Source organism: Grus americana, chromosome 1 (genome assembly GCF_028858705.1).
Source record: "Grus americana isolate bGruAme1 chromosome 1, bGruAme1.mat, whole genome shotgun sequence".
Classification (NCBI taxonomy): domain Eukaryota; kingdom Metazoa; phylum Chordata; class Aves; order Gruiformes; family Gruidae; genus Grus; species Grus americana.
Genome location: NC_072852.1, coordinates 86,444,704 through 86,467,389, shown reverse-complemented (window position 1 = coordinate 86,467,389; position 22,686 = coordinate 86,444,704). Strand labels below are relative to the sequence as shown.

At 43.7% G+C, this 22,686-nt stretch overlaps 1 protein-coding gene across 1 annotated transcript in view; it reads right to left on the bottom strand.

Annotated features, from left to right (window-relative positions):
* Positions 1-1,012: 1,012 nt before the first annotated feature.
* LOC129197613 (scavenger receptor cysteine-rich type 1 protein M130-like) overlaps positions 1,013-22,686 on the bottom strand; it is a 35,317-nt gene continuing 13,643 nt past the window's right edge. Inside the window, exons 3-16 of the mRNA XM_054806230.1 lie at positions 21,805-22,113; positions 20,170-20,484; positions 19,068-19,379; positions 18,439-18,756; positions 17,411-17,725; positions 10,819-11,133; positions 10,002-10,064; positions 9,607-9,921; positions 9,376-9,411; positions 8,945-9,082; positions 8,569-8,664; positions 7,908-7,991; positions 5,622-5,774; positions 1,013-2,203 (exon numbers count right to left, since the gene is read on the bottom strand). Coding sequence (XP_054662205.1) covers positions 2,094-2,203; positions 5,622-5,774; positions 7,908-7,991; positions 8,569-8,664; positions 8,945-9,082; positions 9,376-9,411; positions 9,607-9,921; positions 10,002-10,064; positions 10,819-11,133; positions 17,411-17,725; positions 18,439-18,756; positions 19,068-19,379; positions 20,170-20,484; positions 21,805-22,113 — 2,879 coding nt within the window. The 3' untranslated portion in view covers positions 1,013-2,093. The remainder of the gene's footprint in view (positions 2,204-5,621; positions 5,775-7,907; positions 7,992-8,568; positions 8,665-8,944; positions 9,083-9,375; positions 9,412-9,606; positions 9,922-10,001; positions 10,065-10,818; positions 11,134-17,410; positions 17,726-18,438; positions 18,757-19,067; positions 19,380-20,169; positions 20,485-21,804; positions 22,114-22,686) is intronic.

The following is a 22,686-nucleotide window of genomic DNA, read 5'->3' as shown; positions in this document are numbered from 1 at the left end:
TCACATCAGGTTAGGGGAAAATATAAATGGACAGGTCCCTGCAGTTGCTGGCATCCCAGGTACAAGTGCCCTATGACCCATGGTCCCTCCTGTTTCTGATGCTGACACCCACCACAAAGTTGGTTGCTGGCACCACAAAGAGATGGGTTGTTATAACCCATGGTTATCACCCATGATCTAACTTGAATTGCTGGAATTTGATTTAGTTAGTCTGGTCTCTCCAGCTACTGTCACGTAGACCTTTGAACAGTGTCACGTGGGGTAGAGGGTGAAATTAATATGAAAGATATTTAATAAATATTAGTAACATAGGATGACTGTGATCAGGCCCAGGGCTCATTCAAACAATGTTCTGACCAGCAGCTACTTACACACAAATGGACCCTTTTATTCTTCCCCTCTGTTCCCCCCACTTTGTTCCTCCCTGATTCCCCTTTTTCCCTACCTTTGACTCTTTCCCTAAACATTCCTTAGTAAGTTTTACATAGTCCCCAAGCCCCTTCAAATATCCATAATACTCATATTCTCTTGCTTCCCCCGTCTTATAAGTTACAAAGTCCAAGTCAACTTTCTTCAAAGCTATTCCTGTAGATTCTTGATGGCCCATCAACTAGTGGTTGAGGAATTTTAGTCTTACTGTCTCTCATCATTTCTCAGTTGTGTTTGTGATTCCATATGCCTAAGAGCATAAGAATGTATCAGAGAGGGGTGCCTCATTTCCAACCGATTGACCCCAACATCTCCATCCTTCAGTCTCCCACTCAAGTATCTCATCTCGGCCTGTGGTGGTTCAGTAGTTAGAGTAAGTTCAATATGAATTAAAGCACGTTTCTTCTGCTTTGGTGAATGAACTTTTCATTTGTGGCACTCTAGGGTGGGGTGGTGCTGGTCTCTGAATACTATTTCAACCCTCTTCCCTCACAGTGACCCCTTTTAAGTGCTGTTATTTTTAGCACTTAAAGTATTGGGAAGAGGGGAGATGTTGATGACTGGAATATCATGCATTGTGACACATAAACTGTGACCTGACCCCTCCTATGTGTCCATATTTGTGTTGTTTTTCAAGGGCAAAATCTTTAAGGTTCCCTAGGAGGGTGCAAGCTCTTTAGAAATTATGTATTTTCCCTTGGGTCAGGATCTTTATCCATGCATCCTCAGAAACACAGGCCCTTGAGCTGCTAAAATAATACTGGCCAAGGTGGAGGCCAAGAGAGATGGCAGAATGCAAGGGAGGCTTTTTGTTTCAGGACCTGGACCTGAAAAAAATTTAATTAGGAGCCAAGACAATACTTCACCTTCTATTCCATCAGCATGCAGACTTTTTCAGTCTGCCTTCATATGATTAAAAGAAATGACATGACAGACAGCTATAGGTATGACCACCACTTGCCATTTGTGGAAAGAAATAAAACATTCTCTTACTGTATAATTGGTATGACTTTGGGAGACAATAAATCATGATGGTATAGAAGGAGAAAAGAGAAGAGGGGCTTTTCCCTCCAATGAAATGCGTGATTCACTTGTATCTACTTCAAATGACAGATCTGCACCTAAAGTGAGGACAAGAATAACCTCTTGCTGAGTTTCTCATCTCACAAAACACTACTTAGAAAATGAATTCTAGTCCTTGCATTCTGTGTGACAAAAAAGAATATCCAAAAGATGAAATAGAACTTTGATGATTTTCTTGCAGTTTAGTCTCTATTCCTAATAATCTCCAGAAAGCTGCCCTGTGTATCTGTGAGGAGAAGCATAAATTTGAGAAGAGATCTTTAAACAGTTTATAATAAGAAAATATCATAAGTTGAAAAGTTAACTCAGTAGAAAAAAAATTACTATGAAAATATTTAGAAGTAAAAAGCAAAAGTGTCCATGCAGTCTTGGCAACAAGAAATTATAAGGGAAATTAGAAAGATTTGCTAAACAGTCATGCTTGTTTTCCTTCTAAGTATATAATTGCTGCTCTGCAAATAAAGCAAACTTAGGTAAACTAATCCTTAATGCAGGTTGTTCTGGTTCTACTAGTACCCGATTAGCATTTTATGAACAGAGGTGTATTTCCGAAAGTGGTCAGTACAGCTCAGCAGTCTCTGTCAGTGTCCCAGCTCTTCAATGTCATCATAGCCTGTATCTTCAAGAGCAGGGAGTGAATGTCTCTCAGACATCTCAGACGTCCTGTTTCCTGACACATTAGGACTCCAGTCTGAAAACACGAAGGGAAGAACACTGAGGTAAGTGCACATCCTGTATGTATTACCTTCACATGGTTGTGCAGCTGGCAGCATGGGCTGTCCGTTGTCTCCTCCAGAAATTAGGACCATAGATATGCATGGCTGTGAAAGCCCCAAGAAATGCTTGTCTCTTCCTGCCTCCTGCTATATGTACACATATGCCAGGACCAACCTTACTGTTCCCGGAAAACAGGTTACTGATCCGACTTTAAACACTTCTAATAAAGGCAATTCTTCATAATCCCTAAATAATCCATTTTACTGCCTCAAGTGTTCTCTGACACACTGCAAATTAAGTAGATCTGTCCTTGTCCATCCCACAAGTGTGCCCTGATCCGGCTTCTTACAGGAGAGTGCTCAGCCCATTGCCTGTGTTTGAAAGCCATTAAGAGGATGTAACCCACCTTACGGACCGAGGGGTGTTGTTGCCCACAAAAGTATGACACTTATTATAAGGGGGAGGAGCATCTTGGGTATTACAGAAAACTTACTATAGAGGAGGAAACAAAAGCGCAGAGAAGGAGGGATCAGTGCAGTTTGGGGAGGAACGAGCATGAGAAAATAGAATGATAAGGGGATAAAAGGGGCTGGCGGCATGTAAAGAGGCTGCTGGCCAGTATGCATGTTTGGCCATGCCCTGCATCTGATCAGCAGCATCTGTCCTGTTTTTCGTATTACACTCCATTTCTAACAGCTTTCCTGACTAAGGGGGCTCTCCATTCTATGTGTGTGTTTGTATGGACGTGTAAGTGCCAGCAACCAGAGCTGGGCCATGGGTCAGAGGGGTCTGTGCATGTGTGGTGCCAGCAACTGGAGAGACCGGAGTGGACAGAACTCTAAAGTACCACCAACTGGGGGGGGTCTTGGGGCTTGCATGCCCAGACACCAGCAGCTGGGGGAGGTCAGTGGGTCAAGGGACTAGTTACTTGGTAAACTGCATGTCTAAGCCCAGTTACTGGGGGACACGTTGTGCATATGTGTGGGTGTTAGTGTGCATGTGGGTGTGTGAAGTAACTGGAAAGCCAAGGGTTTCCAGGACCTGTTACTGGATAGACTGAGTGTCTAAGGCCAGTTACGGGTGGAAGTATAGTGTTGGTATGCATGTGTGTGTGCAGTGTCTGTAGGTCTGATTACCAGAAACTGGAGTGGGTCTGTGGGCCTCCAGGTTAGTACATGCAGGTGCCAGCAATGAGAGACCTAGGACCCAGGGCCAGCTACTAAATAGACTGTCTAAGGCCAGCTACTGGAGGGACCCATATTTTGTGTGTACATAGACATTTTCCACCAATAGGCTTTCATCCTTGTCAGCCAGAGAGGGGAATAGGATGAGGTAATTGGGGCTGCTTGCATTTGAGTGCTATGTTTTCTGTCTGTGTTGGCTCCATAAGCCAGCCTTGTGTATCTGCATGTATGTATTATATGTGCGTGCATGTGTGTGCATGTCTACACATGCTCAGCCTCACTACCGGCTGGACCTAGGGACATGGAACCTCCATCAGACTACCAGATTTAGCAAACCCTAGTATCTCCTAATTTTTGGAAGACAAATGACAGATGAGAGAGATTAGTATACCTTAACTATACACAGTTTTTGCAAACAGCAGTGTTTGTCAATACAATGGAGCAGCTTTTTATGAAGTCAACAGCAAGTGAGGTTCACAAAGACTCTGAGAATTCACTTAAGTAAGGTAGAAATGTATACAACTTTATATATAATGTTAAAATGAATATAATCATGGGCTGTTAAAAAAAAAATCTCTAATGTTTCTCTAATCACTTTGAGTCCTAAAATGTTTTGATTATTTTTTCATGTCTTCAGTCTGTCAAATATATTTATCACTACCCCAAAAGGTGGAGTTCAGCTGCTGATCAGAAGGTGTTCCACAGTTATATTAAGTAGAGAAATAAAAGTCTATCTTAAATATTTTTTGTTAATTAATTTTTAATTAGATGGGCTTGACAAAATTTAGTGCTATGATAACGATCTAGCTGAATCCATCCTCCAGGCACTATCCACTGTCTTTAAGAACTCACAGAGAACGGGCTCTGAAGGACTGGGAAAACATGAACAACATATGCTTATTTTTAAGATGGTGTGTGTCAGAGGAGAAACAAGATCAGGAGTTACAGAAAGTTCAAATTCAGAAAGACGGGAAAACAAATAAACTACTTGTAAGGAGACAGAAGAAAAAAAACCAGGTAGATGATAACATAACATGGATTTATCAAAAATAAATCACACCAGATAAATCTGGGGTATTTTGATTTTCTAATAGTGCTTTTTTAAGGAAATAGAGCAAATTGTCACTCAACTCACATGATACTTTTATAAGTAAATTAGAGAAATATGGTCTAACTCAAACCTCTGTAGACTGGGTACAAATTCAGTCAAAAATGGTATCCTTAGCATAGCTCACTGTACCAGATAAGATTCTTTGACAGCCCTAAATACAACTAAGTATTTTTATTAAGTCCTAAGATAAGAGACACATGTTCTTATTACGTTTTCCAGATGATACTATACTATACTATGATTCAAATGATCCTGTGTTTTGATGAACGCAGAATGAAATCTAGTAAGGGCACTTAGAAGACTACAGATGAAGGCAGAAACAATCAACTGCATAATTAGAAAGATTGGTGTGTAACGGTATGTGGTATTTTATAGAGCAGGATTTGAAGTTGCAACAGGCCAGACATTGAAAACTGTCAGGAGTGCATGCTGTTGCAAAAAAGGGAAACATCATGCTAGCATGTGTAAATGGAATGATATCCTATAAGATGTATGAAGTGGTCCTTCTGCTCTACCTGACACTAGTAAGGTCTTAGTACCATGCTGAACAGAAATACTGTAGAATTTTGGTTTTGAAACACTTTTTGAAAGATATGGACCTACTGACACAGCCTGAGTGGAGACATACAGAATGAGCAGAAAATTAACTGATTTAGGTTGCGGCAGTCTAGAGAAACGAAATACAAAATGGAACTGAGAGGAGAGATGTTAACATTCTTCAAGTACTTAAAAGGCTGTTACAGAGATGAATGCCACTGCTCCATCCCCACGGTCATTGTAATAAGAAGTAACAATTTAAATTTGCAGCAGTGAAGACAGGTTAGGCTACAGGCAAGAATTTTATAGCTGTAAGGAAAACACAGCATGGGTATAGATTACCTGTAGAGGTTGTGGAAACACTGCTACTGAGTGGCTGTGAGAACAGAATAACAAGCATCTAACCTACACTCTTCATATAGGTAGGTAATGTTCCTTCCTGACAATGGTTAGATAAAATCTAGGTGGTCCCCTGAGGTACCCTCCACCTTGATTTTACCTGAGATCAGTGCAGTAACTATAGATTATGAAAACTAACAGCACTGCTCTTCTGGCCTCACCTGTCTGTGAATCCTTGTTTCTGTCACTTTCTTCAGGGATCCCAGTGATTTCCTGTTCATTCTGCCCAGAAAGAGAAGCATCTTTAGGTCCAGGAACTTCTGTCACATCATCATAACCATCTTCCAGGGCATTTCCAGGCAGTGGAGAGACCTCTGGAACAATACAGGTATTAACTTTAACAGGGAGAAATCTTCCATAGAGAAAGCAGTAGCTGATGATCCAGCGATAAGGATCTGTAACACTGACATTATCATTATGATAATGAACAGTAATAAACCAAGAATCCTCCAGAGGATTCTAAAATATTCCAGACAACAATGATATAGCTCAAATAATTGTTGTACATTGCTGTAACAAGTAGAAAGCAAAAATCAACATGGAGGAGGTGGCAGTTAGTGACGGTTTATTTCAGAGTAAGATTCCCCATTGCATTTCATAATTGCACAATGACAAATTACTCCTTGTATATCTCTGTGTAGCACTTGCTTCCTTGTATTTTTATTACTTTAACCACCTTCTGTTAAATTTCTCTGAGATAGTCTAGCTAACTAGCCACCCTTGGCCATTTGCCTATGGACATGTGGCTACAAACTTAGGCCAAACCTTTGGAGAAAAATACCTGCAGCTCTGCTTCTCTTCTCCAAACTGAACAACCCCCAACTCTCTCAGCTTTTCTCCATAGCAGAGGTGCTCCAGCCCTGTGATCATCTTCACGGCCCTCCTCTGGACCCGTTCCAACAGCTCTATGTCTTTCTTGTACTGGGGACCCTACAGCTGAATGCAGTACTCCAGGTGGGGACTCATGAGAGCAGAGTAGAGGGGCAGGATCACCTCCCTCGCCCTGCTGGTCATACTGCTTTTGTTGCAGCCCAGGATATGGTTGGCTTTCTGGGCTGCAAGCACATGTTGTCCACTCATATCCCATCCCCCAGTCTGTACTGATCCTGGGGATTGCACTAAGCCAGGTGCAGGACCTTGCACTTGGCCTTGTTGAACTTCATGAGGTTGAGGTTCATAGTCACCTGTTTCTCAAATGTCTCAAGGTCCCTCTGGATGGCATCCCTTCCCTCAAGCATATCAACTGCACCACTCAGCTTGGTGGCATCTGCAAACTTGCTGAGAGTGCACTCAATCCCACTACCTATGTCATTAATGAGGATATTGGAGAGTACTGGTCCCAGTATGGATCTTTGAGGGACACCACTTGTGACTGATCTCCATTTGGACATTGAGCTATTGACTGCACCTCTTTGGATGTGGCCATCCAGCCAATTCCTTATTCACTGAATAGTCCATCCATCAAATGCAGTTCTCTGAGTAGACAGCTATGTGATTCCTCAGGGGCAGCTAGCTCTATGGTCTGTAGTTAACTGGAAGCCATCCCTCAGAGGATATTAGTTTTCACTGTTTAATAGTATACATACACACATGGGCATACAAATAATGCATATATAAAATTAAAAGTCAATCAAAGCACTCCTATTTCACTTTTTACCTAGTACTCAATATTCAATCTAAATAAGAGATCTTATTTGGAACAATTGTCTTCTTGATGAGCATTTCAAAACAAGTAAGGAAAAGAAAAGCTTTTAGTTTAATTTTAAATAATAAAACCCCCTTAATATAAGAAAAATAATAGAAAATAAAGATATAGCACAGCAGAGTCGGGGATATGGGCAGCTGAGGTCCAACACTGCTTGTGCCTTTGGCAGTTGAGCTCTCTGAGACCAGGCAATAGCTAAGAGCTAGGATCAGCCGTAGGAAAATGAAATTCTTCTCCAAACACTTGCTCTCCCTCAGCTTTTTCAATTTTAAACCCCCCACATCTGGCATACTACATTTTCTTCAGATCACTTGTATTAAAATTACCCAAGCAACTCCAATAGTATGTCAATGTTCTTATTTGGAGCTTATTTTCCCTCTGTCTTAATTCTCCCCATTTTTCTCATAAGTGAAGCAACAGCTTACAAGCTGTTACAGTTGCAATTTCTGGGAGAAACAGCTGTCAAATTGTTGGATTCATGTGACTGGATCCTGTGAAGAGTGAAATACTACCAGCAAACATTTATTTTCAACTTCTCATACAGTAGAGAAGACTAGCACTTGTATATGAGATTGAGTGATATTCTTCCACCACAAGAGTTAAAGAGAAATTTTTGTTTTGCATCAAAACATCACTAGTGGACATGAAGTGCAGCAAGAAAAAAATTTAATCACCAATAATGCTTTGGAGATTAAAAGCTAGCCTGATTTTGGGTCTCTGTAGGATTCCCATCTTCCATTACCTTGAGTTGTTCCAGGACCAGTTTCTTCATCACTGTCCCTACTATAAAACTGTGCCTTTGTTTTTGAACTCTCTGAATAAGAATCTAGGTGAATGAGAAAGAGAAATTATATCAGATTAAACTCTTCTTAGCTGCTAAGGCTGCATCATGAGGAAGATAGTAGGCTACAGTAATACCACCCAAGTCAAGCAGATTCGTGGGCAGTCAGTATTACTCCTGCAGGTAAAGGGCTTACAGTGGAATAGCCAAGAATCCCTCAGGAGCCTCATAACACCTCTCGTGGCTCATGGGGGAGGCAAGCCATGAAGGGAGAAAAGCAGTTGCCAGGAGGAAGCCTACAGAGACACGTGGCTGCTGGGGGGGAGATACAAATTATTCTTTCATTTGTTCCTGCTATAGATAATTACAGCAAAAGCCTTTTTTTTTTTTTTTTTTTTTGTTTGTTTGTTTGTTTGACCTATACTGATCTATGTTCTATGGCATGTCCCTAGGAGAATAATTGGCAGAGTTCAGCGGGCAGGATCCCCTCCCCCCCACCCCAATCTAGGAATTTTCTGTTTCCCAGTAGATTTAGAAAATGCAAAGTATCAGACTGGGATCTGAGCCACCAGAAGGAATCAGCCTCAGTTATTTTCCCTTGATGAGAGCAAGACACACAGACCTGAGAAGCCGGTCATGCCCTGCTTTTCCCTCATCAGGTTATAGTCAATCTCTTCATAGACGGCCTCAGAGAAGGGGTCGTAGGATAGTCTGGAGCCTGAAAGTAAGAGGCAATGATCACTCAGTCTCTGCTCATATGCAGGCTGGGTTCATGGAAAGGGGTCTGCATGGCCTGGTTGGTATCCAGAAAGTCACTGAGAGGTGCTGACTGAGGATAAGCACTGCTGGGCTCTTTCACTGCCAGGTGGCAAGTGAAAATGTCAGTGTGGCAGCAGATGCCGTTCATCTCAGTCGCCCTTCCCCCCAGCCTCTCCAGCCAACTAAACACTTGCCAGCCATGCCAAGGAGGCATTTCATACCAGTCCTGAGTGACTCACCTCTCTGCCCTGCTCTGGCGCTTCGGATCTGTCCAGCAAGAATGGCAAGGACCAGGCAGAGAAGGGCCCCCAGGATTACGCAGAGGATGACAGGCATTGAAATTCTCGTACTGTCTGTTGCAGGGCGGCGGGGAGGATCTGAGTGGAAATGAAGAAGCAACAGGTAGAGAATCAGATGACCCAAAGGGCTGCTCCTCTGCAGCCTCCTGCTCTGAGTGAGGCAGGTCACCTGCTGCCCAGTTGTGGATCCTACTCAAGCAGCTAGAATTCAACAACTGTGGATAGTGCCACTCAGCTCTCCTTTACAAAAGGCTGTGGGAGATGCTTTCTGATGAGGTGGAATATACTGCTGGTTGACCTGCTATGCAGTATCAGGGACATTAAATCCTCATTTGATGGGAGAAAGGAAGAAGGTGGAAAGAATGTTTTACCTGCTCTAGTGGGTGATGCTGTTGTTTCTGTCATACCTGCAAAAGGAAGGCAAGTCCAGATTAAGGAAGAGGCAAGTGTGAAAAATAGGGAGAACAACTCCACATCGTTTGTGAGGTTCCTGCAGTCAAAATTATGAAGAGGCTAGTCACTGGGATGTACAGCTGACATAATGTTACTCTATCCACCTCCTTCCCAGATCTGTGTAATGAACCAAATGACCAGTCACTAACCGGAGCAATTCACAGCAGCATCTTCCTTATGGTCACAGTTTTTGCTGAACAAGGGATTGACAGGACAGTCCCAAAAAGACAGCTCTGTTCCTTTGCAGTGCACCTTCTCCAACCAGATGGGACCAGTCCCTTCCCCAAAGGCAGCTTCATGCAGAGCAGACACAGCAGATCCACAACCCAGCTGCCTGCATACAACATTAGCATCTGCCATGTCCCAGGAATCATCACAGACTGTTCCCCAAGAACCGTGTTGCCAAATCTCCACTCTGCCTGAACATCCATCCTCTCCTCCTATGACTCGTAACTTCTCCCTGTCTGCAAAACACAGAAACCTTCTGAATTGCTGAAACAGCAGGAAGGTCCGTAGGGACCAATAAGTAGAAACAAAGAGGTACCTGAACAACCTGTGGAGTTTGGACACTCAGCAGCTGTGGCTGGAGATGTTGCCTCTTTTCTTCCTGCAGAATTTAAATACTGAAGTAATTAATTTGATTATTCTCTGAAAAGAGTGAGGGAGTATAAAATGCCTGAAAATTAATCATCAAGTTAATTTTTTCCTGTAATATATATATATGGCCTATTTAGTACTTGCTGGATCACTGTTTGACTATTGCTATGAATTAAATAATCTTCCTGGTGACTGTGCTTTCTTTCTTCTTGTGTGAAGCAGCTGCAATCCCTTTCAGAAGATCTGAATGTCATCTAGAATTCATTTATACTATAATGGGAACCCACATGTATGAAATACTGTCATAAGACCAGGCATTAGAAATGAGCCTTTAGAACTGAACTAATTCATACACTTGTCCATGGCTATGTGCATGCACATGTGTACATGTACATATGCACCAATATGCCTCCACACATGTAGAAACACATACATGCCTCTAGATTTCTTGAGAAGTTTGATCTCACAGACTGACTGTCTATTGTAGATTTTTGCTTTAAAAATATGCAATGGCACCATCCTCTCAGGGACTTCCTTGGGATTTCCACTGGGTAACTGCACTTGGTGAGACTCATGTAATTTTAATTCACTCATTTACATCAGGGATATAGACCAAGAAAAATGCTTGTGTCATTTGCATGAAACTAGAAATAATATATACCAGATAACAAATGAACATGAGGTAATTACTACAATGTCTATATATGCATGCATAGGTTTATGTGTATGTCTGGGCAGTTCTGTACACATGCATTTCTAATTACCAGTGCAAGAAATATGCGTCTCTTCTGCTCGGTTATCACATGACTGAGGATTCCAGGGGTCTGACTGACATTGCCAGAGAGAGCTATGCCGCTCAGTGCACTCAACGTGGTCCAGCCATGTGGGCCCAGAACCGCTGCCATATTTGAAGTCTCTTGCGATTTCCCCGCCGTCTCCACAGTTCAGGTGTTTGCATACAGTTATTGCAGTGAGTTGAGACATACGATTGGAGCAAATGCTCCCCCATGTCCCATTGTAGAAAACTTCTAGCCGCCCAGCACAGTCAGTGCCATTTACCAGCCTCAGAGCCAGGAACTCTAGAAGAAAGACATAAAAATGGAATTAGAGGGGCCCGATTCTGCTAGGAACTTGGCTGTGATGATTGAAATTCAGAATCTGCTAACAATCCTGTTCATCACTCTGAATATGAAAAAGTGCCAGAGGAAACCACTCTAAAAGTGACAAACAAAACGAAAAGCCATACAGTGATCCTGTCTGGTTAGCCAGCATTCACCAGCATCTACATCAACAAACAAGTGATGGCCACACCCCACAGTGGCAGGCATATTTCTTTGGTATGTTGAAGCATAGGTGCCATGTACTCCTCTGATTTGTTGAAGTTTTGGGGTGCAATGACTTGTTTACAATAATTTCAGAGCCAGCTGGAACAGCTCCCCTGCAGAAGCACAGGGCACCCCTGCAGCCTGTGGTGACTGAAACCCTGGCCAATACATTTCACCCCTCAGCTCTGTGAAACACCTATTTAAGAACACACATCCATTATAAACTCTACCATCATCATAATCATAAAATACATGCATTATTATCCCTTAGTCCCAGATAACAGGCATTGACATTGTAACAATGTGGACATACAGTCAATAAAAGGCTACCTCTCATTCTGGGAACCACATTATAGGAGTTAACATCATACCAATGTCCACGTACATTTATTACAAAATTCAGACCTTGTCCCTGCAAAACACATGAACAAGAATGTAGTTTATGAGGTAAAGTAAGATTGCGCTCTTCTATTTACTTTGTGTAAAGGCACACATTTCATCGTTCTTTTTCCAAAGACCAGCCAGTAATTAAATGCTGCTCTTCAAAAAATAGAGACTACTTCCTTAGGGATTTCAACTGTTGCAGGCTCCCCAATCCAAGCATCCTCAGGACTGGCTGATACTTTATCACCCATTTGACCTCAGGTTTTCTTTTGGGCTGCTGTGGCAAGTTCCTTGCTCTAGGTTAACTAGCCACACATCTTCCTGGAGGTGAGGAAGGTGAGGATGCCATTTATTCCCTGATAGACCCCTTCCCAAGTGTTTTTAGCATGGATTTAGGTAAACCATTGCACAGCCCTATTTTTCCAGCTGTCTGGTGATACACCCCCTCTACTCATTCTTATATGGTTGTATTTTTGTAATGACTTATATTGTCTGACTCCTGCCTAAGCAACATTCCATGGTGCCAACATATATGTCTGTTTATTCCCTCTAGGGTGCTACCTGCATTTGCTGTCTGAGTGGGGAAAGCTTCTAGCCACCCTTGTGATGCTCTGCCACTATGAGAACATAGCATCTGCCAGTGGTGCTGGGGAGGAAGGGGTTGGTCTATATAATCCACTTGTCAGGTGTCTCCAAACATTAATTTCTCTCATTGTACATAGTTTCATCATTCACACTGTATGTTGTGTTATTCCACAGGCATCAAACTGCCGAATTGCTTGCATTCTATCTTCCCAAGACAAACCTAAGCCTAAGTCCTCGATCCTTCACAGCATGCTCAGCAGTTTCACAGACTCATCTGCCTAAAAATAGTTTTCCTTTATGCTCCATCCCAAATCTCTACTGACAGGTTAAGCCAACTGGTCAGCTTGATTGCTGTTTCTCTTCTTGAGTGGCCTTTGAATTTGGGATATATGCATTATTAGCATGACATACTAAGCAGGTCTTTCTTCAGGCAGCTGTTGTACCACTGTCCATACTTCTGCTCAAAATGGTTTTCCTCACTGCTGCCAGTTATCACAATTTCATTCTTGAAGCAATTTCCTTACCACATTATTTACCATCTGGGCGTCCATGCATGGGTCTGTTGATGCTCCTAAGTATATTCCAAGGCTATTTTCAAGGCCTTTCAAACTTCTTCAAGTCTCCATCCCGGATGGCAACTTCTCCTGTAGGGGTTCTCCAGGGGTTTCCACCTCCTGTTTCCTACTGTGCATTTACAGGATCCATCAGTGAACTAACTCTGTTGTTTATTTTCAGTACTTAATTCATCATATGCTGGGGCATAGCCAAAACAAACAGCCAAAGGTGTTTGGTCTTCCTCATACTATTGATTAGCTGACCATTGACTTAGTAATTCAGCTAATCCTGGTCTGGAGCTTGAACCAGTATGTGCAGATTGGCAAAGGGCTGGTATCCATTTTCACTGTGTGGTTGTGGTTGCTTTTCCCTCAGTAGTTTTGAATCCTTGAACCTAAAATTCAGGACAGTTAGTCTAGGGCATAACCACAGTGACTGCTCTGCGCTCCCTTTCATGGCATTCAGACACCCTCTGCATATACAGCCAGGACTTTGTGTTTTGGGGGGACTAGTTATTTTCTGCTCCTTCATGGCTGTGACTCCAGAGTTCCAACAGTGTCTCTCATCTCTTGAGATGCACATTGCCACAAACTCCATTTGACGCTTTTCTTTCTTGCATGTGTATATAACAGGCTTTTTTATATTGCTACCTACCCATACTGGTCCTAATGCCATGGCATGAACTATCTTGTACTGATCAGCTCCAAAGTTTGCTGGCGTTCCTCTTCCCACTCAAAATAAGGCTTATTTCAGGTCACTTGCTATGTAGGTTGGGTCAATTGGCTGTAACCAGGCATGTGTCTGCATCAAAATCCAGTAATGCCCAAGAAGGCCTGGGTCCTTGTTTATTGTGTGGAGGTCCATGGTGCTTATGAAAGCAATTTTGTCAGCTGGCATATATCTCCATCCATTTTTGTATGCCTAAAATCTGTATTTCTTGAAGGGGCCTTATTACTTTGGAGTGCTTAATGGCAAATCCAGCACTGAGAGAGGTAATGATTTCCTATAGCCCTTTATTTAGTACTTCTGGAGTTGTTCCTCCAATCAATACATCATCAAGGTAGAGGAAAAGTTATTTTGAATTTTGTTGCTTTAAATTTTGGTGGATGATGCCATGGCAGATAGCAAGGGCTGTGTTTCCACCCTTGGGACAGCTGGTTCCAGATCTACTGCACACCATTCCAGATGAAGGCAAACTGAGGTCTTGCTTCTTTGGCCAGTGGGATTGGGGGGTGGGGGGAAAGGCGTTTGCAATATCAGCTATAGCATACCAGGTATATTCTTTAGCTTCTAGCTCATACAGAAGCTGCAATGTGTCTGGAACTGTAACAGCTAACTGGGGTGTGACTTCATTCAGAGCTCTGAAGTCTATTGTAAACTATCATTCTCCAGCAGATCTCCACGCAGGTCAAACAGGACTGTTGTAAGGTGACTGTGTTTAAGACCACTGCTTGTTTTTCCAGGGAAACAATTACTTTTGGGATTTCATCAGTGGCCCCTTGATCAGTTTGATACTGCTTTCAGCAAATTACTTGGATTGCCAAGAGACTACACCTGGGTCTATTTAAGCAAGTTCAGCAATGTTTGGGTGATTAGACAGTCCTACACAGTCCCATAGCTGGTTCTCACCTATGCAAGCCACACTGCCTATTCCAAAAAGCCCAAAGCCTTCCTGTCCCATCCATCTCTAGTGGTCAAGAAAGTCAAAACCAAGAGTGACAGGGGCAGTAGGGCCAGTGGCAACAAGTAAGGTGTACCAAACCTATGTACTTAAGCTTAGGTTCCCTTCCTCCAGAGCTGGGCATGTTTCTCCTCCAGTTACTCCAAGAACTATTTGTTTATCAGTGCTACACAGAGAAGACAATAAGGTGCACTGAGTGCCACTATCATTAGGTATCCACTAGGGCGCAACATTGTTGAGGCAAGGGTGCCTGGCTGCCTTATCTGGACAGTCTAATAACTTTGGTTAACTTCATCACCCTGATGCAGGAAGTTCAAATCAGTTGTCAGAGCAGTGTGTGGTCCAGAAGCGGGGGTAGCAGAAAGGAATGGTTTAAATAAGCTATCGCCTCTCTCCTGTGCTCACAATGCTAGGTCTATGAAGGGCTTTTCCCTCCAGTGTGGGAGGGGGACATGCAGAATTCTCATTCTGTCTTCCTGTTTTTCCTGAGGTTGACCATAGTGCTGCATCCTCAGTATTATCCTCATCCATGCTGCTAGTTTGCACTCTTCTTCTGGCATCCTCACTCCAGAATGGTATACATAGGTCACTCTTTGATCAACAGGGCATCTCACCAGGTGGTACCAGAGGGGCATTAGTAAGTGTGCCTAGCCATTGGAGATTTCAAGCCCTAGCATTAGTGATCACAAGCTTTTCAGGGTCCCTCTCCCTTTGCCTGTAACCACACTCTAGCAGTCCAGGAAACTGCAGTTGATTATCCCATTCCTCTCAGTCCTTTCAAAGGGGTATTTTGTTTGCAGGATCAGCACGCTTAGGCAACGCTCAACATATGTCTCCATAAATTGATCCCAAATCCCTCCTACATTGTTCAGAACAGTGTTTACAAATAGCTTATGCCCCAATTCCCCAAAGTCCTGCTGTCTCAAGCTGTCAGCTGTATCTTATCTGCTCTGGTGTCCCAGCAATGCCATAGTGACTGCAGAGCAGTGACTGTAAGTTTCTCCACATTTCTGTATTCAGTTACACTCAAATACCCATTGAGTGGTCACAGTCTGGGGAACAGTGTACCCTTTTCTGTAGGGCTCCTTATTGCAACTAGAGCTGCCCGAAAAGACTCATTTTTTTAGTTCATGATGAGCCCCTAGTTTCACGTCCCAAGGTGTCAGGGTTCCCCTCCAGGTCAGCAATTCAAGCTCTAGGTGCTACCGCAAGCATCCTGAAGCTTGCAATTTGAGCATTTCAGTGCTACTAGCTGCTAAGTTCTGACCAGAATCCTCCCTTTTTTACTGAGCATTAGTTAACACCACTTTTACCAGACTGTTACTCTGACAGAGACCGTCAACCAGATTCCCAGTTCTGCTAAGCTGCCCCAGTGCCTCTTGAAGCCCTGCTGTGAGCACATGGTAGGCTGTGGTGTACTCCACAGCAAAGCAACACGCCACTCTTTTGGAGTTTCAGAGGCAAGTCTTTCACAAAAAAATATCCAGGCTCCAGGTCACTGAAGTTCTTCCCAATCACCTTCTCCTCCAACAAGGTCTGTCACACTCTCCGTTTCCCACTTGTTTACACATAGTTTGTACCCTTGCCTGCTCCCATCCCCCCACCCCCTGACAATGAGCGTACCACTTACACCACACTACAGCAAATTTCCAATATCAGAATCAAGGCTTCTCTGGAGCTTTGAAGTCACTACAATTATTCCAATCCCAAGGCATGCCAGGTACTAGTGTTGCCAGAGCATCTCCCACATTTACTGTCTGCTATCATGGGCAAAACAGTTTCCACTTGGGAAATTTAACTTAATTTTATTTTTTGCACTTAACATAAACTTAATTATTGCTTTGGGTAATGAGGAAAAAAAGAAAACATTAACAATTACACAAACACTGAAGGAAATGCCTTTGATCCACTCCATTAGTCCTAACTTCCTTTGTTTTCCCTCCTAATTCCTTCAATAAGGGTGGCAGTGCAGGAGGTTGTGGTTTTTTTCTGCTGCTCCTTGCTTCTTATTCATTTTCCTCTGCTCCAGCATAGATGCTCCAAAGGCTGCAGTACCTTCAGGGGTTGTATTTGCTTCATTGTGGGTTCTCCAGATGCTGCAGTTCCTTCAGGTTTTGTACTTGGTCAACATGGCTGACCAACTGCCGTCCACAGGCTGCAGTCCCTTCAGGGTTGTTACATGCTTCATCGTGGGCCTTCCACGTGCTGCAGGTACCTGCTCCAGTGTGGGTCCTCCACAGTCTGCAGTTCCTTCAGGGACTGTTCTGGTGTGGCTTATCCACAGGCCACAGCCCTCTCAGAGGCATACCTCCTCTGGCATGGAAACCATGTCTCCAGCCATGTCCCCAGCAGTGGCTTTTTCCACTTCTCCTTCATCTCTTGCAGGTGCCACTCTATCTTAACTATGCAGGAGCAGATCCACCATATGCTCCTCTGACTGGTTGTTGCTTTGGTACACAGTGTGTTGTTTCCATTGGTTTCAGAGCCAGCTGTAACTGACTGTAACGGGCACATGGCAGTTGATGACCTCCTCCTGCACAAGGGGCATCCACAGCCCCTTGCAGTGGAAACCTTTACAGAAACCCTCCATTTTATCCCCCAAATATCCCACCCCACCACACATTTTGTGTGTGTGTTAATGCAAAATAAGGACTTCTGTAGACCCTTTGCCTCTTGGTGGGACCAAGGCAATGTGCTGACCAACTATGCTTGTAGTCAAGAGAGAGCAAGAGGCTGTCCAAGCAAGTCTCCACTATTCTCTGCTTCCCCTTCATGTAACCCTCTCCTTTCAACCCATAGGGTGAGAAAAGGATTCTCTGAACACACCTGAGCACAGGACTCCAGCATCCTCTTTGTGTTGGCAGTTGTGCTGGCCCCATGCCCTAGAGGGACATGCCCAGAGATCAGATTCAGCCCCGGTGCAGTTCACATCATCCAGCCAGATCTGTCCTGAGCCTTGGCCATAATGAGCAGAGACAAATGCCTTGATGGCATGTCCACATCCCAGCTGTTTGCAAACAACATTAGCATCTGATAGATCCCATTTATCATCGCAGATGGTGCCCCAGACGCCATCATGATAAAGCTCTACTCTCCCAGCACAGCGCTTTGTTCCATTCACCAGCCTGATCTGTCTGCTACCTGCAGGAAGAAAACCCAGCAGTCAACATACAATATAATGATAATGCACAGGTCTGTGTAATGGCTCTATGTTTAAAGCATGTTTAAGGCATCATGTTATATTCCAGTTCTTATGTTATGGTTTCTTGGGCAGAACTCCTGTGATCCTAGAACTGCATAAAGGAAAAGGCCTAATCCTGCATCAGGTAAATGTTTGAATCATTCCTGTGAGACATTGCAAACAAGAAGGAGTATTTAGTCATATTAAGTATATGTGGAGATCACCTTATCTTAGAAAGACTGAGAAGCTGTTTTCTGTCTAAACTCATTTAATTGGACAGACACAGAGACAGCTTCTGTTACAGATGGGTTACAAAATAAGAGAAGAGACAGTTCTAATTTACTTTAGAAAGGCTGCAGATATCTATAAATAGACATCACAAAATAAAACCTATTTAATTCCCAAGTGACAGAACGTGTGGCAGTCATGGCCAAATTAGTGTTCTTATGACTTCTGTATTCTATTATTTATTTTTGATTCTGTGAGATAAATTCTTTAAGAAATTCAGATGAAGAAAGCATTATGTAAATTGCACTTGCTTCCTTAACTACAGTTTGTTCCTTAGAGTATACAAGTAGGTGGGTATCACAATCTCAGACCCATGCGTATTTAAGGTGAGACCACAGCAGAAGGTGGGCTAGAGGCATTCTGTTCCTTTTGCACAGTAACTCACCTGAGCAAATCACACCAACATCTTCAGCAACTCCCGTTGGCACTGTCTGAGAATGGAAGGTCTTACAGAGCATTAGCTGAGTCTCATTTCCAGCACACTGGACACTTCTTAAGCCCACAAGACCAGTGCCTCGCTCAGACCTTGGAAGGTAATAGGCTTTCTCGGCAATTCCACACTGGAGCTGTCTGCATACCACATGAGCATCCTTAATGTCCCAGTCATCATCCAGGACTCTGTTCCACATGCCATTGAGAGAGATTTCAACTCGCCCATCACAGCGGCTCTCACCACCTGAGAGTCTGAGTGATTCAGCAAGACCTGGGCTCAAGAGAGTTGGAAAACATATTGAATAACATCTGCTGCTCTTACTGCAGTAGAACTAACATACAGGAGAGAGATGGAAGACAAATTTCTATGTTGGTAAAAAAATCTTACCACTGGTTAAGGAGACAGCCTCTGTTAAGGCTTTGTTTGCTTTCATGCCCACAAAGGTCTGCAATGGGAAGCAAGAAAGGCTTCCCCAGCTCAAAGACTAGATCCTGCGATCCAGACTTACTTGGCAGAGTGAGATCGCCAATGCTGCTTTGGTCTGAAGTTGCGCTGCCCATAAAAGGCCACTCCTGACTTACCTGAGCAAATAACAGTGGCTGCTTCTTTGGCCGAACAGGTTGGATTGCCCAAAGTCACTTGACCACAGTCCCACAGGCAGGACTCTGTCCCTTCACAGTGAAAAGCATCTCTCCATACAGGCCCATTCCCATCCACAAAACGGTCTCCTGTCTGGATTGACTTTGCGTAGCCACAGTTCAGCTGATGACAGAGAACGTTGGCAGCTTGCAAATTCCAGTGGGAGCGGCAGAGTCTTCCCCATGTGTCTCCATGGCGGATCTCCACTCTGCCAGAGCACGTGGTGCCATTCACCAACCTGCTCCCTGAGCACCCTGAATATAAGAGAGAGTACTGAGGTGTCATGTTTGTAACTGCTCACAGGTATGACATGAAAGTGACTGGGAAATGGGAATGAATTTTCCTTAGCATTCAGTAGTAAAAATGACTCCACTGGGCCACTGGAATTTCCATACTCATAACTAGACTTCAGTTTTTTACTGAGAAGAATGACTAGAAATCAGGATCTGGTCCCCTTTGCAATTTTTAAACTTGGGGCACTAGGTTTCAGGGTTCTGGGTGAAGCTAGAGACCTTAATTGTTCTGACCAGCCTCACCTAGGGCCTCCAGCTACGCATCCAAGGCTACTGGTCCAAGGCCTAACTTAAAACCTGGACCAGTCTGTGACTGGTGTAACTGTTTCCAGTCTTGTCTCCTGCTACTCCTGAGTGTACTCTCCAGTTGGACCCTACGTCTGGTGGATTACTTTGCCTTGTCTGGGACTGTCCATAGACCTTGTTATCAATACCTTCCTCTGTCCTCTATGCAGACGCTTTGGATTGTGCCTTGGTGGGTAAGGACATGCCTGTGTTGCCCTTGCGCTCTGTCCCCAGCTCATCCTACCTTGTGGAGCAGCCCTGTTCTTGATATTCCCTGATGCTAGGAGCATTTCACAGAGAACAGCCTTGTGTTACAGATGAAGTGCAGCCTCAACTCCTGGAAATGCCTGTAGCAGCAGACAAAAGATGGAGCTTGGCTCCACAGACACCCTCTGGATTTTGGGTCCATATTTTTCCTCAAAGAAAGAGTTTTTCGGTTCTCTTCTTAGACCTTTCCGCTGCTCACCTGAACATACCACACGTGCATCTTTTCCAGCAGGGCATTCATCAAGACCTAGCACACTCACAGGACAGTCTCTCAGGTGTGAGCCATTCTTCTTGCAGCTGAATGTGCCATTCCAGACAGATCCATTTCCTTTCCCGAAGGATTGTCCACCTGGTATCAGTAGGGCAACTCCACAGTCCAGCTGTTGGCAGAGGGCATTGGCAGCTGGTAGATCCCACAGGTAGTCACACAGAGTTCCCCACGTGCCTCCATGAAGAAGCTCTACTCTCCCTGAACATGTGGTACTGCCATTTGCCAGCCTGTAGCCACCATAGCCTGCAGGAAGAATAAAGGAACTTAGCAGTTACTTTTTCTTCTTCTTTTTTTTTTTTTCCTCTGTGCTATTGCATTGAAAATTGTGGGAGAGATCTAGCTGCAAGGAACTAGCTGCAAGGAACTAGCACTCACTATGTCTCAGGTTACTGGGAAGCATATTAGACTAGGATATTCATAAGCCTGCTCTGAAAAAAAAAAAACCCCTCTTTATTGTTCATGTTGTAGCCTGCACTACATGATTAAAAGTCTTTTGACTCTTTAAGTTCAGTCTCTTGTCCTCTGCTCTGCTCTCTTCTCCCCGCACAATACTGCTGCTACCTCGCAACAACTTTTCTTGCAGAGGCAGTTCCAGCATTGCCTTGCATTTGGAGCATGAGAGACCTGAATTTCCTCTCTGAGCTGTGACTCTTGCAAGATGGAGGCAGGAACCAAGACCTGTCAGTTACTGATACCTTAACTGCCACAGCTCCCCAGTCAGTGCTCCAGATTGCCATGGCCAGTGGGACAGTGTCCAAGGCAGTCTTGAAACAGACTGCAGCCCTTTGACTAGGAATTGGCCATGAACTGCAGTCCTTTCCAGGCTTGTTTTGTGACAGGGTGTTGCCAGCAGCTCTGCCCCATGTTCAGATTACCCATTTTGATTTAGGCCCTCAGGAAAAAAGTTGTGTTTGCTAGGTCTAATCATCACTTTTGTAGTGGGTGGCAATAACTTAGCTGTATTTAGAGACCCCAGCAGCCATGACTGTATGGAGTTCTTAAATAATGTTACCTGGCAGTCACAACTAAAGTCATCCAGGCCTCTGATAACTTTTTTCTTTTTTTTTTTTTTAAAAAAAATCTTAAATTTGTAACTTGTGCCTCCTTTGACCTTTTGGAGCTATGGTATCTCTTCCAGTTTTATAATTAACTAACTGAAGTGCCAGGGATTAACATACACACTGGCAGCACAGAAAATAAAGTAATTTCTCTAGGTTCCTTCTTGTCTGCTCTGGCCATCTCTCCTTTTATTTATATGAGAAAGACATGGAAGGAATTCTCAGTAACATAAATGTCAGCCCTTTTGATATCTGCATCCCTGATGCAGAAGCAAAGTTGTTAGAACAGCCCATGTTAAATGCAGACTTTCAGTAGAGTGAATGAGAGACCGTGGGGCTGCTCCCTGTTACTTCCTGGCCTTCCCTGGATGGCTCAAGGTGTGATAGGGAAAGCACCCAAGAACCCTGAGGACCACGGAAATATGCAGTGGCTCTGAACTGTGGATTGACAGCAAGAAGACATATAGGACACGTGTAGATTATGTCCATCAGTCCAAAGTCTCACCTGAACATACAACAGTGGCATCATGAAAGCATGTCTTACTATGGTGCAGCTTCCTGGGACAGTGTGCAAGGTGAGTCTCATTCCCTACACAGCGAAACTCTTCTTGCCAGATCAGTTCACGTCTGTCTCCAAAGTGAGTTCCTCTCAAGATTTCCACAACCTGGCCACACTCTAACTCATTACATATAACAGAGGCAGTTTTGAAATCAATGTGTGAAAAACAGACCGTAGCCCAAGTTTCTTCTTGCTTTACTTCCAGATGTCCAGAGCAGGCAGTGTCCCCTCCACTCAAACGCAGCCCAGAAAAACCTGGGAAAAAACCCCAAGAAATCCATCATGAATGGTTGGTTGTACTGATCTAATTTAATACCTCCCATACCTTCATGGGCAAGACACATGTCACTTCTCTGAGGACGACTGATACTGTTAAATAACCATTGTGGCAATTCCTGTATGCCACTGAGAAGAGAGAAAACGGTGTGTGGAAATGCTTATTACTCAGTATGTGAAAATACTAAATCCTTGGGAAGCTACAGGAGGGAAGTTTTGAAGATTTGCCAAATGCTTGAGAAATAGCAATCCCCAAATAAATAAATAAATAAATAGCTATTTACTAGTGTGTGTCCTCAAGACTTCATTATTCAAATGAATAGGAAGCTGAAGCACCCCAGAAAGAGGAAAGAGGAAATGTTGCACCCATCTTCAGAACAGGCTAAAAAAGACAGTCTGGAGATCTACAGGCTGGTCAGTCTCACTTTGGTACCTGGGAAAAACATGGAGTGAGTCCTCCTGGAACACATTTCTGGGCACAAGAAGGTGAATTGAAGAGTCAGCATGGATTTACCAAGGGTAAATCACGCCTGTGTGACCTTGTTACTTTCT